Below are 12719 nucleotides of genomic sequence, written 5' to 3' on the forward strand. Positions count from 1 at the left end.
TTGGATTTCTTGGATAACTACCAATGTGCGCGGCTAGAGGCCTTCCAACAGCCAGCTATTATTCAGAATAGCTTTGCAGCTAGTGGCCTAGTACCAGTTGATGCAGAAAGAGTGCTTTTAAAGCTTAATATCTCTCTACAAACGCCTACACCACCAAGCAGCCGGCCAAATAGCAGGTCTAGCCAATTCACACTAAAAACACCCAGAACTGTGATTCAGCTAGAGAAGCAAGCTTCTATGCTCAAAAACCTACTGAAACAGCGGTCAAATAGCCCTCCGAGCCCATCAAAAACCATACTAGATCAGATTATCAAGGGCCACTGTATAGCGCTACATAACACCGCGCTACTAGCGCAAGAAAATGCGAATCTACGCGCAGCAAATGAGAAGGTGGTGAAGAAGCGCAGTCAGTCAACTAGGCAGATACCCTGCGAAGAGGGTTTAACCATTGAAGAGGGTCTACAGCTAGTTGTACAGCCAGATTTGCCAGCAGAAGCACCTGCGGTAGAATCGCATGGGCAGGGTGAATTGCCTATTCAGGCAGATTAACCGGCGAAGAGGGCTCCGCCTAGGTGTAGTGGGTGTAGGGAGATTGGCCACAGGATCAATTCATGTAAAAATCGCTATATTTAGCTAAATTCATAGGTGTTGGTTGAGATAATCGATTTTGAAATTTTCTAATGGGTTTGGGTGTCTCGCTTGGCCGGGAATTACGTTACTAGATTCTTTAGCAAATCGACACTGGAATATATATTTCTCTACCTGAACACTACTAGAAATTACTCAGATAGTGTTCCCTGAGTTTCCTCCCTAAAATTACCCTTTTATACTATGTAAGATACTATATAAATACCATATAAGAGCCTTCGAGAGGTACTCTGTAGAGATGGCTGTAATTTACCACTGTATTAGCCTGTAAAAATACTGTTCAAAGTAGTCTAGGATAGCTAGGCAGTGGTATACACATGTAGAAAAACATCCTGATATAAGGAATTTTGTATGGGAGAAATAATTTTTGGAAGCAAAAACTGTATATTGGAGTATTAAGCAAATTATTATGGGAATTTAATTCAGATACCAAGATTAGTTGCTATATCCGAGGTTTTCCTTATATCAGAGTTGCTTATAAAGGGGTTTTGCTGGTAATAAGACGAAGGACGGGCGCTAACTACTAGAGTCGCACGTGGTTGGAAAGTGGCTCCAGTTCGATCCGCACCTGACCCAGTATCTGAAGTGTAAGTCAAATTGTCATGGTGGTACTCCCATAATATGTGAACAAAAGAGCTCTCGGTGGAATCTTTTGGCCTCTACTTGGGCAAAAGAAGGCATCCTCAGTCACAATTCTCTGTGGACTCGCTTTCATTTGAGCTGGACCTAGAATCTAGTAGCTCCGCTCCAGATATGCATATGGTTCTGTCAGGATGTCAGAGTAAGACTCAAGGCCTCCTCATCTAGCGTACAACTTAATATGTAGTCCTTGACGAAAAACTGTGTGCTCTCATGGGCAGGCTATCCACAGCTGAGAAATCGGTTCCGGCAGGCGTGGTATCATCTATCTCCCTCTGGCCTCGGATTTCTCTCAGCGATCACTGATTCAATAGTTCTCAACTAAGAATTTCTTCATTATGCCTCTCAATAAATCTAGATCTTAAGGTCACTTCTATTCTAAGCTAGGATGGCAAACAAAGCACACTGATGCAGGCCCCACAGATATTGTTTGCTCTGCTAGGACATGATGGACCAACACTTCGCAGCCGCTCTGAATTGTTCGCTTTTGATGTCTGACAATATCTTCTCTTCAATCTATCCCAAGTTCTTGACTTTGACAACGTCTTTATTTCACTCGACTGAAGCTCTTGATCTTCGGCAACATCTTTCTCTTCACTTGATTTCAACCTTCAACCACCTCCATAGCACCACCTATCTACTGGATTCGATAGAGGTCCGCTGTCAATCGACTTGAGGTTGCTGTTTGCTCTAGTGAGTTCGAGATAGAAGACCAAGGCCTGTGGCTCATGAACACTCCCTCGGCAACAATGAGTGATGGCGTGACATTAGAAAGAGCATCAAAGGCTGACAATTGCAATCAGAGATTATGGCTGTCCCTTTCAGTGACGCACAAGTTCCACATGAAGTCATTGAAGTCTCAGTCGCGGGTGACTTCACCATCCACATTAACGAGTTCGACCCAGCGATCAGGCGAGACGAACGCTCCGGTGACGATGCTGACAAGGCGGGGGCCAATGGCCTTATTCGAACAGCGTCCCTCAAGGTTCAAAAGGTCATTCTCCTGGGACGCAGTCAGTATTTTAAAACCATGTTGGATGGCCGCTGGGCACAGGGTCCCAAAGACGACAGTGTCGTTCTAAATGAAGACACTGTTCGAAGTATGGAGCTCTGGCTCCGTGTGTTCCATTCCACAATCGACGCTTTGCCCAAGCAGTCTATCTCGGTCGAAGAAGTTTGGCACTCTATCATGGCTGGGGACAAGTACGGCTTCGATCTCCAAGTATCAAAGAGTTGGTTCGTCGCTTGGTACAAGGAGATGAGGAATGAGAGTGGGAAGACGTTCTTCAAGGAATTTGCGCCGCAATTGCTCTTCCCTTGCTATGCCTTCGACTACGCTGTGGGCTTTCAGGAGTTGACTAAATTCATGACTTACAACGAGCCTCGACATATCATGGAAGTTAACCCCACGCATCATCTGCAGATGCACCTGCGCCCTCGAATTATCCGTAAGTCTCTAGCAGTCTTTGCCATGTGGTTCAACCCGCGCTCTAGTGTCAGATCAAGGTTGGAATCTTCGTGCTGATGAAAGTACCTCGCAGAACAGTTGAATGCCGCGAAAGGTCGCCTTCGCACGATTCTACACCAGGCTTTGTTCAAGCGCGTCAATGATATTATTGATCGCGCAACATGCGACTGCAAAGAGCAAACCATCTTTGATTTTCTAAAGGAACTGCGACGCATTGACGTCTCGCCGCTGGACCTGAGCAGCACTAAAGCAAGTGTTGCTCAAATGCTTGACCGACTGCGACAATATGATGAGACAAACACTCGCTCTCAAGCCCTCTCTTCGAATGATACTTCGGGTAATAAATCGCGTCAAGGCCCGTGTCCTGTGTGCTGGCTTGACGGAAAGACCATCGTCCGCAAGGCGATCGCGCGGGTCTCCAGCTATTTTGATGGTCTATGCCTCGACTGCATGAATCGTACGAAGGATCTTCGGGTCGAGGGAAATAAAGACCAAGACTATTGGTTTCATAACCAATGGGAGGAGTCCTATGACAGGCGCTGCCGCATATCGCACGGCGAGCCCACCTGGTATTTCAGCTTCATGGGACGCAAGGAGAAGCGCGGCCTTATCGCCGAGTAGGCGTTAGCCAATATACAGTCGACGCTTGGATCCGCGGAGCAGGCATATTACTGAGGCTGGATTACATGAAAGTTTAAGAGCTCTCGCAGCTGGAACGGGTAAATATCTGGTCGAACCAATTTTGCTTCGCCTCTCAAGAAAGTGCTGGGGGTTGCAGGATACCATTGCCATGGTGCTTTGGCTGTATCTCTTTGGGCGTCGTTCTGAAGAGGACAGCCTGCATTTCTTCATTTCCTGTGTTGTCTCTCTACAAATATCAGAGCAGACCAGAGGATCTCTTCGTTTGCATTAAATTACGATACTATCATAATGCACAACTCAATATGACATTTGACAATAACATCACCGTAAGTAGCAATTAAGCTTGCGGGGTCAACGATATAAAAATACCCTAGGATAAGTGGAGTCAGACGGCGTTCGATACCAGCAATAGTCCAAGACGCATGATCCCAGTCCGACATCTTTAGCGCGTGATTGTGTTTGCTCCTCTCTTCCTACCCGCTTCGCACCGTTACCTCACACCTCCGACTCGCCAGACCTCAAATAGGAAGGTCGGACGTGATTCATGCAGAGGGTGAACTGACTTGTCAAATGACTCTATTCAGACGTGAGTTTGGCGATCGAGCCTCGTGTCGACGGCGTGTACATAATATGCAGTGATACCACGCTAACAGTCCCTTGCTTCCCAGTCTCACCGATGATCGGCATATTAAGAGTTACACAAGGAGGGGACGGGCTATTCTTAAATATGCGTTGATCCCTTGCTAAACTACGTGCCTTTGTCTACATGCAGATTGAAGATGTTCCTCCTCACCATTGTCGCCGTCAGCAGTTTCTTGGTGCTGCTTCTCTATAAATTCTTAATTTGTCCATACTTCCTCTCACCCCTTTCGAAAATCCCCAATGCGCATTTCACAGCACCTATCTCGGACTATTGGATTGAAAGAAAGCGGCGGTCTGGGGAGGAGGTACTGACCATCTACGACCTTCATCGCGAGCATGGGCCTGTCGTGCGCCTGGGACCCAATGAGCTGAGCGTCAATTCACTCGGGGGGCTCCATGTCATCTATACCGGTGCATTCGAGAAACATTCTTTCTACCGCGATGCATTTGTCAATTTCCTGACGGATAATCTTGTGGGCATGTTACCCAACGGTTCTCATGCGCGGCAGAAGCGAATGCTGAGCAAGATTTACTCCAAGTCATATCTGCACGAGTCGGTGGATCTTCGCAATATTTCGTCAATTATTCTTTCGCAGAGGCTTCTCCCTATTTTGAAAAGGGTTGCGGAGAAAGGAGAGGCGATCAATGTCTTGCCGCTGTTCCAGGCTGTGGGGATGGATTTTACGTCTGCCTTTCTGTTTGGCACGGCCAACAGCACGACTTTTCTTTTCGATCTCCCGGGATGGGAAAGGTGGCTGGTGGAGTACGAAAGATTCAAGTACTTGAGCGTGAAAGAGCGGTATTTGGGCTTCATTGAAAGCTGGTGTCTGTCTCTCTGCAGCAGAATGCAAAGCAACGAGCATCCTAACGACGTGCCGGTGGCCACAAACCCGGTGGTGTATAGTCAGCTCCGCCAGAGTCTGGAGAAGCATCCAGATCAACGACCTCTAGATCTGGCACTTGCATCGGAACTTCTCGATCATCTCGTTGCTGGACACGAGACCTCGGGAATCACCTTCGTATATATGATGTGGGAGCTCTCGAAGCGACCTCAGCTGCAGGCTAAACTTCGTCAAGAGCTGCTCACCTTATCGCCATCTTTGAGATATCCATTTGTGGAGTTGAGTAATGACAGCCTCCCACTTCTACCATCGCCAGCCGCTATCGACTCTCTCCCTTTGCTGGACGCCATCGTCAGAGAAACACTCCGAGTGCACTCGCCTGCGCCTGCTCCGTTACCGAGAGTCACCCCCTCGTCACCAGAAGGTATAGCAATTGAAGGATACGATCGCATCCCCGGTGGAGTCAAAGTTAGTTCGTCCTCATATACTCTGCACCGAATCAGCGGGGTCTACCCTCAGCCTTTCGAGTGGCTGCCAGAGCGCTGGCTAGACCCAGGACCTGGAAAAATTCACGATATGCGGAGACTCTTTTGGCCGTTTGGAAGTGGAGGGAGAATGTGTCTGGGTAGTAATTTTGCTTTGCAAGGTACGGCGCCCTTCCGCTCTCCTCCTTTCCTCGCAGCATGCTTGAGAGTGCAAGCTGACTGAATCTGCTGCCCGTTGAAGAGATCAAACTTGTCATGGCTGCAGTTTACACCAACTATACCACTTCTATCGTCGATGATGAAGGCATTGAGCAGGACTACGCTTTTATTTCATTGCCCAAGGGACGGAAGCTGATGTTGAGATTTACGCCTGTGAAGCTGTGAATCATCAGTTTGAATCCATAACGTCTCGCTGTTTGTTCATCCAGCCAGAACCGGTGCCATTGCGCAGTGAGTGTTGCTTTAGCCAGGTTATTGCTGCATGATCAACGCAATCAGCGATAAACTTTCTATACCAGTGGCCAAATGAAGCTTGAATGGTTGAACCAGCCCAAGGTCCAGATCCTAACCATGTCCCATTTTTGCTCCATCGTGGCCAATAACCGAAAACAGTGAATCGCCATCGGCTGGCTACATCCCGAAACCTACGACTCTATCATTTCCATGGCTTCCGAGCTGGCGTACCGGCCGTGCACCAAACCTTTTCGAGGAGTTTAATAGTTCAGTCATTGGCTTTTGACTTTCTGAGACTACACCAAAATAGAGTCTTTGCTGCGTTCAATCCAGACACCAGATCAGACGGCCATGCACAAGCCGGTGGACCTGGGCAATCGCTTGTAGACGGGAAGTATTACTGAACAAGCAGCTTTGCGATGAAATTTGCATTAGATTGTTTTTCTTTGGGTATATACAAAAGCATATCCATATATAAAGGTTCAAATCTAGATACAAATCATCATGGGGATATCCAATCTATGTTTCTCATCTTTTTCTCTCGAGTTGCTACCATGACGCCCGCATCATGTAATGTCTCTCTCCTCCATTGAGCTCCCATAAAATCCTTAAGCGTAAACGTCCTCCGGAATTCCCCTGGGGCGGTACTCCGTAAAGTCTTCCGGCCAGAGAAACATCTTCTCTTCCTTCGAAGGAGTGGCGGCGATGAACTGAGGAACCTGATCCAGACAGTTAGCAGACGGTACAAAGTGTGGAAAGGCTTTGGACGTACGGATTGCTGGCTGGAAACCCTTCTCCACATGTTGGCACGTGGGTTGAACCGAGCTGGAGTTCCCTGGCCTTTGGTCTTTTCCTGGTCTTCTTTCATGATCGACTCCATCTCCCGCTTGATGTCGGTGAACGTCTCAAAAGGAATGTACGAAATGTTGTTTTCCTTGCAATACTCCTCGAGGCGAAGGCCCTTGCGCGCGAAGAGGACATCGGCTTCACGGGCAGCAGGAAGATCGGACACACCATCGCCAATGAAAACGATCAGGGGAATCTGGCCATCAATGCAATACTTGGCGGCCTCGGCGCGACCTTCCTGGACCGAAAGGGCCTTGTCATGACCCAGCTCGGTGTCATGTCTCCAGATCGGTTTCCATTCCGAACCGTCCGATTTGATATCGGCGTCATTTGCAACAATCTGGATTGACGACTTCACTGATCGATCAGCGACATCATTCAATCAGCGGATAGATGGGTATGACTTACTGCCTGCTCTCCCAAAAACGTCTCCAGCACTCTGCGCAAGATGGGTTTCAGTCCTGCGCTGATCACGTTGAAATCGATGCCGTTGGCAATGCAGAACTTGTGAAACCCCTGGAATCCAGTGTCGATCTCGAGTTCCTTTTCCATAACCTCAAACCCGTCTTCAAAGGGGACTCGTAGAGATCCCCACATCTCCTCAGACACATCACGGAAAGACCGCTCGCCGGTTTTGATCTGTTCATCCAGCATTTGGCGGCGCTTCGTGCCGCATCCCAGATTGTCGAAGAGAATATGGCCAGTGTCTTGCATAAATATGGTGCCATCAAAGTCTGGGAAAAGCACCGAATTAGCAACCAATCAGCGCTCCTACTGTTGTCATAGTAATAAAACACAGGTATAAGATCGACAGGGCCCGAAGCTTGTGCTGAATTGCTGGGGCTTGCGTACCTGAGAAACAGACTATCTTTCTTGTTGTGTCAGGCATGTTTCTTGTTTAAGTCTGACAAGCAAACTGGGAATAGAGTCTGGGATTGGTGGATTGAAGTCGCAACGAATTGGTCACAGATATCTGGGGACACCATCTTGGTCAAATATGTTTTCGAAGTGGCGATGTAGAGTTGCTAGAATGGGATAACAGGATATGGATCACGCAAAAGGAAATGACGTCGTCGGCTCTCTCATAAACATTTTTGCGGTTGGCTTGCAGACACTGAAAGAGTGGAATTCAAGAAACTGGGTCGGGATCATGCTGCTCGACCTCTGAAGGGTCAAAGAGTCAATTCTCATACTCCGCCAGTTGGTGGAGCGGAGTTGCTTAGCAATGCATGATTGGTCAACCCTTGAAATCGCTTATCGAGATCAGCGCACGTGTTCCTCGCATCATTCCTGATCAGGTTAGGTTTGGCTATCGTATTGAGCCGAAACAGGAAAAGTTCAGGAGAGCAATAAAGCCATTGTGGCAGAATCTGACGTCGTTGGGACTGATCTTGCCGATGCCCGATTTCTGGATTGCCGAATCAGATCTCCGCTTGGTATTAATCTTCTGTTAATGTGCCGTCATCAATCTAATTTCGTCAGGGTGGTCAGTGGAGACCATGATAGAAATGATATTTCTGACCCCCGAGTGGTGCCAGCAGCGCAGAATTATGACTGGAATCAACACCCAGAACAGGAGATTTATTATGCAGCTGGTCAAAGCGGATGCAGATGAGTAGATATTCCTCGCATTCAGCAAATTCAACTATGTACAATGACATGTTTCTCTGGTCTCGACCCTGAACCGGCGATACTTTCATCTTCAATGGCAAATAGGAAATGCAGGGCTTGATGGAGTGACTGTACCACCATAAATGACTTGATCACCTGGGTTGGCAAAGACCGTCTCCCGTCCTTCGACAGTGGAACAGCCATTACCAACATTCGCGACGAACAGATCCGGATAAGCACTCTCAAAAGATGATGGACTGCCAGTACCTCCGCTGATAACCACATCTGCGCAATTCATGTACAACTCCCGGTTGCCGATCAAATTGTACCAAGTCCAAGCAAAGAGGGCTTGGCCGTTAGCGACGTCCCTAGGTATATTGAAGTTATACCTGGACACAAGTGGACATCCGCCTTCCATGGATTGAATGACTTTGAATGTCTTGCCATTGTCGTAGCTCAGAGAGAGCTGGCAAGAGCCACCTCCATGGGTTGCGGAGCCGGTTATGGTCATGTTATATGTCTGACCGGCGGTATACTGTGCGGTTGCGCGCCAGGGAGTATTGGTCTGGTATCCTTTGCAGGGGAAATTGGAACCTGTCTCCTGTTAGACATGCACAGATTTATCGTGACAATGGTTAAGGGGTGAAGCACCATCGCTGTCCAGAGGACTGGTCATCGAATAGTCGATATCCTCCTCAGGCACCTGTGGGTCGAAGCGACTGCGAAGAGGATAAGGCCAACTCATTTCCATATGAGCTGCTGCCAGGCTGACAGTGAGCAGACCCATCACAACTTTGCTGAGCATCATTGTTGCTGCCAGGAGATATTTCTTTTGTCTTCGATCGGATGCTTTGAGAGACTTGGTGAAGTGATGCATAACGTTGCCATCAATCCCCTGTTCTTATACCTTTCGTCCTCGCCAAGTTTCTGAGGGTAACTCTTCGGGAATGTTGAAAATGGACACTCCCTCCAGGTTACATCTCAACTGTTGACGTCTCAGTCCCATTGAGACTATCGGCAAAGCAAGGCCTGCGACGTTCAATAGCAGAAGAATCCAGGCTCATTGCATGGAAGTTGTAACTGACGAGCTCCACTTGACCTGGCTGGGTTACATGGGCGTTCGATTCTCCATTGAGGCGGTTTCAGTACGCTATTATACCTGTTTCATTCTCTCAACCGGAGGACGATCGCAATTTACTCGGTAACGTCCTCAGTTCGCATAGCGCAATCAACATTCCGGTATGAGTTGAGGCCTCCAGCACCATGGGTTACAGTGACAGCTTAAGATGAGCGGGGTCAATGGCCCTGTTTGATGCTCGCTCGAAGATGAAGATGAACCTAAAGAGATCATCACGCGTGTCCGGTTGGATTCGATGATTTTTGGTCAATCTACATGAACAGCGGCCTAAGACGAGAGAGGAATGTGCTATCTGTTCCTGGCATAGATCTCGCATTTAGCTGTGACTATCCCCACATGACCTGAGGCGAGTCTCCTCGAGGGACAGCATGACTCGGCAATTTCAAGTTCTGCAGAGCGATTAACCATTGATAACGCGAAGCGACAAGCTAATCCCATGAGAGTCCTAGTCTCCCGTGACTGTTCAATCACATTGAGCAATTTGTGAGGGGGAGGTACTTGGCGCCCTGGTCTAATTTCCTTTCGACCAGGGTCTGAAGCAAGTGCCGACTACGGGGTACTTTAAGTCTATACAACATTATAATCCTACTGTTACACTTGTTTAAGAGATTGATCATGTTCAATTGTCTGGGGATTAGTTGCACTTTCACGCTCCTACTCTAGGCCTTGGGATTATGCAATTCAATTCGTTCAGCCCTGCAGGGCCCATATGGACTTCATCTTCATTAATATCTATTACTCTGCCTCGACATAGATCAATATGAGAATGGAGTTGTGCTTAAAAGGCAAGACTATGTACACTCTTACCTAGTCATCACAGCCAGATGGTGTGAAGATCCTCTAATGTTACTCTTGGCGTCTAATGAGTCTGAATTAGGTGCATCCAAATAACAGGCATAGAGAACACATAACCATCGTATAGAGGCTATCGCTTCAAGGTGCTGATGAGCTTTAAATCCTCCTTCAGCTGTACCGCCTTTCATAAATCAAATCAGACAAAGGAGAGTGCAAGTCATGAATGGAAAGCAAATGGAGGTAAGAACATCTTCGCATTCATAAAGTATATACGGGCATTCTGGTATGACAGGTTAGTGGATATCCATCTATGTCTTCGCAGACTACAAAATCCAGCACAAAATCAGTCTCGAGAAAACAACTGCTTTTTGGCTGAGTATAGAGCACTTAAATGATCATTTCATAGTCTGTTATTGAAATCTCCACTATTGTAATCATTAACATGAAACAGAGATCGTCCATGTGTTTGTAGCCTTATTAATACGCTCTGTTATGGCCCCATCTAAGCCACTCTCTCGCTCAGGCTGTGTGCATGCATATAATCATGTTGAGAGGACTGCTTGGAGGTTAAAGATAAGAGTAGGTTCGTGTTTACAGGCTATTATTCTCAGAAACAAATCCACTGGCATATGACTGACAAATTTGTCCATGCCAATAAACTAGAGCTGGGCACCATAACGCTGATCATCGGCCAAGCGGAGACCAACAATGCAGATACTTCTGTCGTGAGATCCATAATAGGGGATTCGGTCATGGAGCAATGTTGGTTTTAGACTCATTTATAACTGATCGGTGCTGCCTTGGTTCTGCCTTGAGGCTGTGTTTGTCCTCACTCTCTTTGATTATAACAATGGGTGTATCGAGACGTTTCGGTTTGTGATCTTGTTTCTTGCTATTTGTTCTCGCTTCTATTTGCCTGTCTTAGTAATGCTGGCAAGATCTAAAAGATTGCGACTCGATCCAATGACAATATGACGCGAAGTTTTTGGAAGAGCCAGCATCCTTTCTCCACCAAATCTGCTTTGGTCTCCCTTTTGCAAATCCTCGCAAGTCCGGCTCGCAGTACTGCGCATGATGAACCAACAGCAACCACAACAGTGATTGTTCCAGCCACTAAAATCTATTATCCACCATCCGACTCTACGCCCGTCCCGATCACAAGCCCCGATCGCTGGGTGCTCCCGTTGGTCGGACTGTCCAAGGATGTTACAACGCCTTGGGGTGCCAATGTTACGAGTGGGAATGGCACGGTGAATGCGTATACCATATCTCTTGGGCAAGGCGATAGCGACAATGATTATAAGGGAAACGGTACCCAACTGCTGAACCGAACACAGTACCCTTTGGTGGACGCCCAGTTCATAGGAGACCTCAACGGCAATCGTGTCAATCTCTCCGTATCCCAGAACAACCATCACATACTCAACCTGGGGAACGACTCTCACCTGACCGTAACCACCAGCAGTGTCGACGAGCATTCTCCCATCAGCACAGTCCCCTTTGGCTTAAACCTCGGCCATAAAGGCGAATGGAATGGTTCACTCGCACTAGGCGGGCTCTACGACGCCAATCGTCTCACCGATGATGCGACATCCTGGATCTCCATCGCAGAGACCATGAACAACAATGGTACCTTTCTGCAGACCGGCAAGCAGACCCTCTCCGCCGTCATTCTACGCATCTGGCAGTATAATCCCATTCCGAGCGGCACCAACACGAGCATCAATGCCATGGTCAAACGGTCCGGTCCCTTCTCGGTCTCGGACGAGTCTGAACCCAGCGTCGTCTATCCTGCTCGGTTGGATCTGACCAGCGACACGCTGATCCTACCACGGGACTGGTGCGGCCGCAACATAACGCTGGAAATCAACATGTTCCCGAACCGAGTCGCGAGTGTCTCTAGTTCGATTTTGATTGGAATCCCCGGGAACCTGACCGACAGCAGCAGCCGGTGCAGCTTCGAGCAGGATACTGAGGAGATTGTCCTCGGTCGTCCGTTCTTTCAGGCGGCCTACCTCTACGTTGACATTACCGGCGAGCTGAGGATCCTTCCTGCCAATCAGTACGATCTTCCACCCAAACCGGTTCCATTCAATGCAACTGCGAGACCGGTTCTGCCTGACCGCCGCACCTCAATGTATAGCCCCGGTGCTGCGGGTGGAACGTTGGTCAAAGGCAGCTGGGGCGACCGAAACTTGCCTGTTGGGACGGCGGTCAATCGTGCTGTTGTCGTTTTACTCGTACTTGCTGGGTTTGCGTTTTTGCTTTGAATAGACACATACTGCTAGCAGTAGCCCATGATACCCATCTATTGTGTCCTTGTGAAAAGGATCTTCTACTTTCGGTAATCATTATGTTCTTCCAGGGGCCTTCCCGGGCATAGCCATGCTTACACCGGCTCCAACCGAGACGAGGCTATGGACATGTTAATTGCATCATCTAGTCTGTCATAATGAAGTAATTGGTTTATTTCAGCATCCGCAAAGCAAGCCTGATGAGTCTACCAGAGA

At 48.1% G+C, this 12719-nt stretch overlaps 5 protein-coding genes across 5 annotated transcripts, besides 1 other annotated feature; 3 read left to right on the forward strand and 2 right to left on the reverse strand.

The window, feature by feature from the left end:
* The first annotated feature begins 3 nt into the window (after nt 1-3).
* Nucleotides 4-459: a mobile genetic element.
* A 1636-nt stretch (nt 460-2095) lies between these two features.
* Nucleotides 2096-3376, forward strand: NFIA_006210 (uncharacterized protein; the record flags this gene model as incomplete). The annotated part of the gene is made up of 2 exons (XM_001259153.1): nt 2096-2735; nt 2829-3376. The coding sequence occupies 2 exons, from the start codon at nt 2096-2098 to the stop codon at nt 3374-3376; spliced, it is 1188 nt and encodes a 395-aa protein (XP_001259154.1).
* An 800-nt stretch (nt 3377-4176) lies between these two features.
* NFIA_006220 (cytochrome P450) lies at nt 4177-5750 on the forward strand (the record flags this gene model as incomplete). Its single annotated transcript, XM_001259154.1, has 2 exons — nt 4177-5527; nt 5608-5750. 2 exons carry the CDS (start codon nt 4177-4179, stop codon nt 5748-5750), a joined length of 1494 nt encoding a protein of 497 aa, XP_001259155.1.
* A 677-nt stretch (nt 5751-6427) lies between these two features.
* NFIA_006230 (putative 2,3-diketo-5-methylthio-1-phosphopentane phosphatase) lies at nt 6428-7379 on the reverse strand (the record flags this gene model as incomplete). Its single annotated transcript, XM_001259155.1, has 3 exons — nt 6428-6538; nt 6592-7017; nt 7074-7379. The coding sequence occupies 3 exons, from the start codon at nt 7377-7379 to the stop codon at nt 6428-6430; spliced, it is 843 nt and encodes a 280-aa protein (XP_001259156.1).
* A 988-nt stretch (nt 7380-8367) lies between these two features.
* Nucleotides 8368-9153, reverse strand: NFIA_006240 (lignocellulolytic auxiliary activity family 11 protein; the record flags this gene model as incomplete). The annotated part of the gene is made up of 2 exons (XM_001259156.1): nt 8368-8870; nt 8928-9153. The coding sequence occupies 2 exons, from the start codon at nt 9151-9153 to the stop codon at nt 8368-8370; spliced, it is 729 nt and encodes a 242-aa protein (XP_001259157.1).
* A 2027-nt stretch (nt 9154-11180) lies between these two features.
* NFIA_006250 (uncharacterized protein) lies at nt 11181-12479 on the forward strand (the record flags this gene model as incomplete). The annotated part of the gene is made up of 1 exon (XM_001259157.1): nt 11181-12479. One exon carries the CDS (start codon nt 11181-11183, stop codon nt 12477-12479), a length of 1299 nt encoding a protein of 432 aa, XP_001259158.1.
* Between the last annotated feature and the right edge of the window lie 240 nt (nt 12480-12719).

The sequence above is a fragment of the Aspergillus fischeri genome, genomic scaffold, assembly GCF_000149645.3.
Source record: "Aspergillus fischeri NRRL 181 1099437636265 genomic scaffold, whole genome shotgun sequence".
NCBI classification, from domain to species: Eukaryota; Fungi; Ascomycota; class Eurotiomycetes; order Eurotiales; family Aspergillaceae; genus Aspergillus; species Aspergillus fischeri.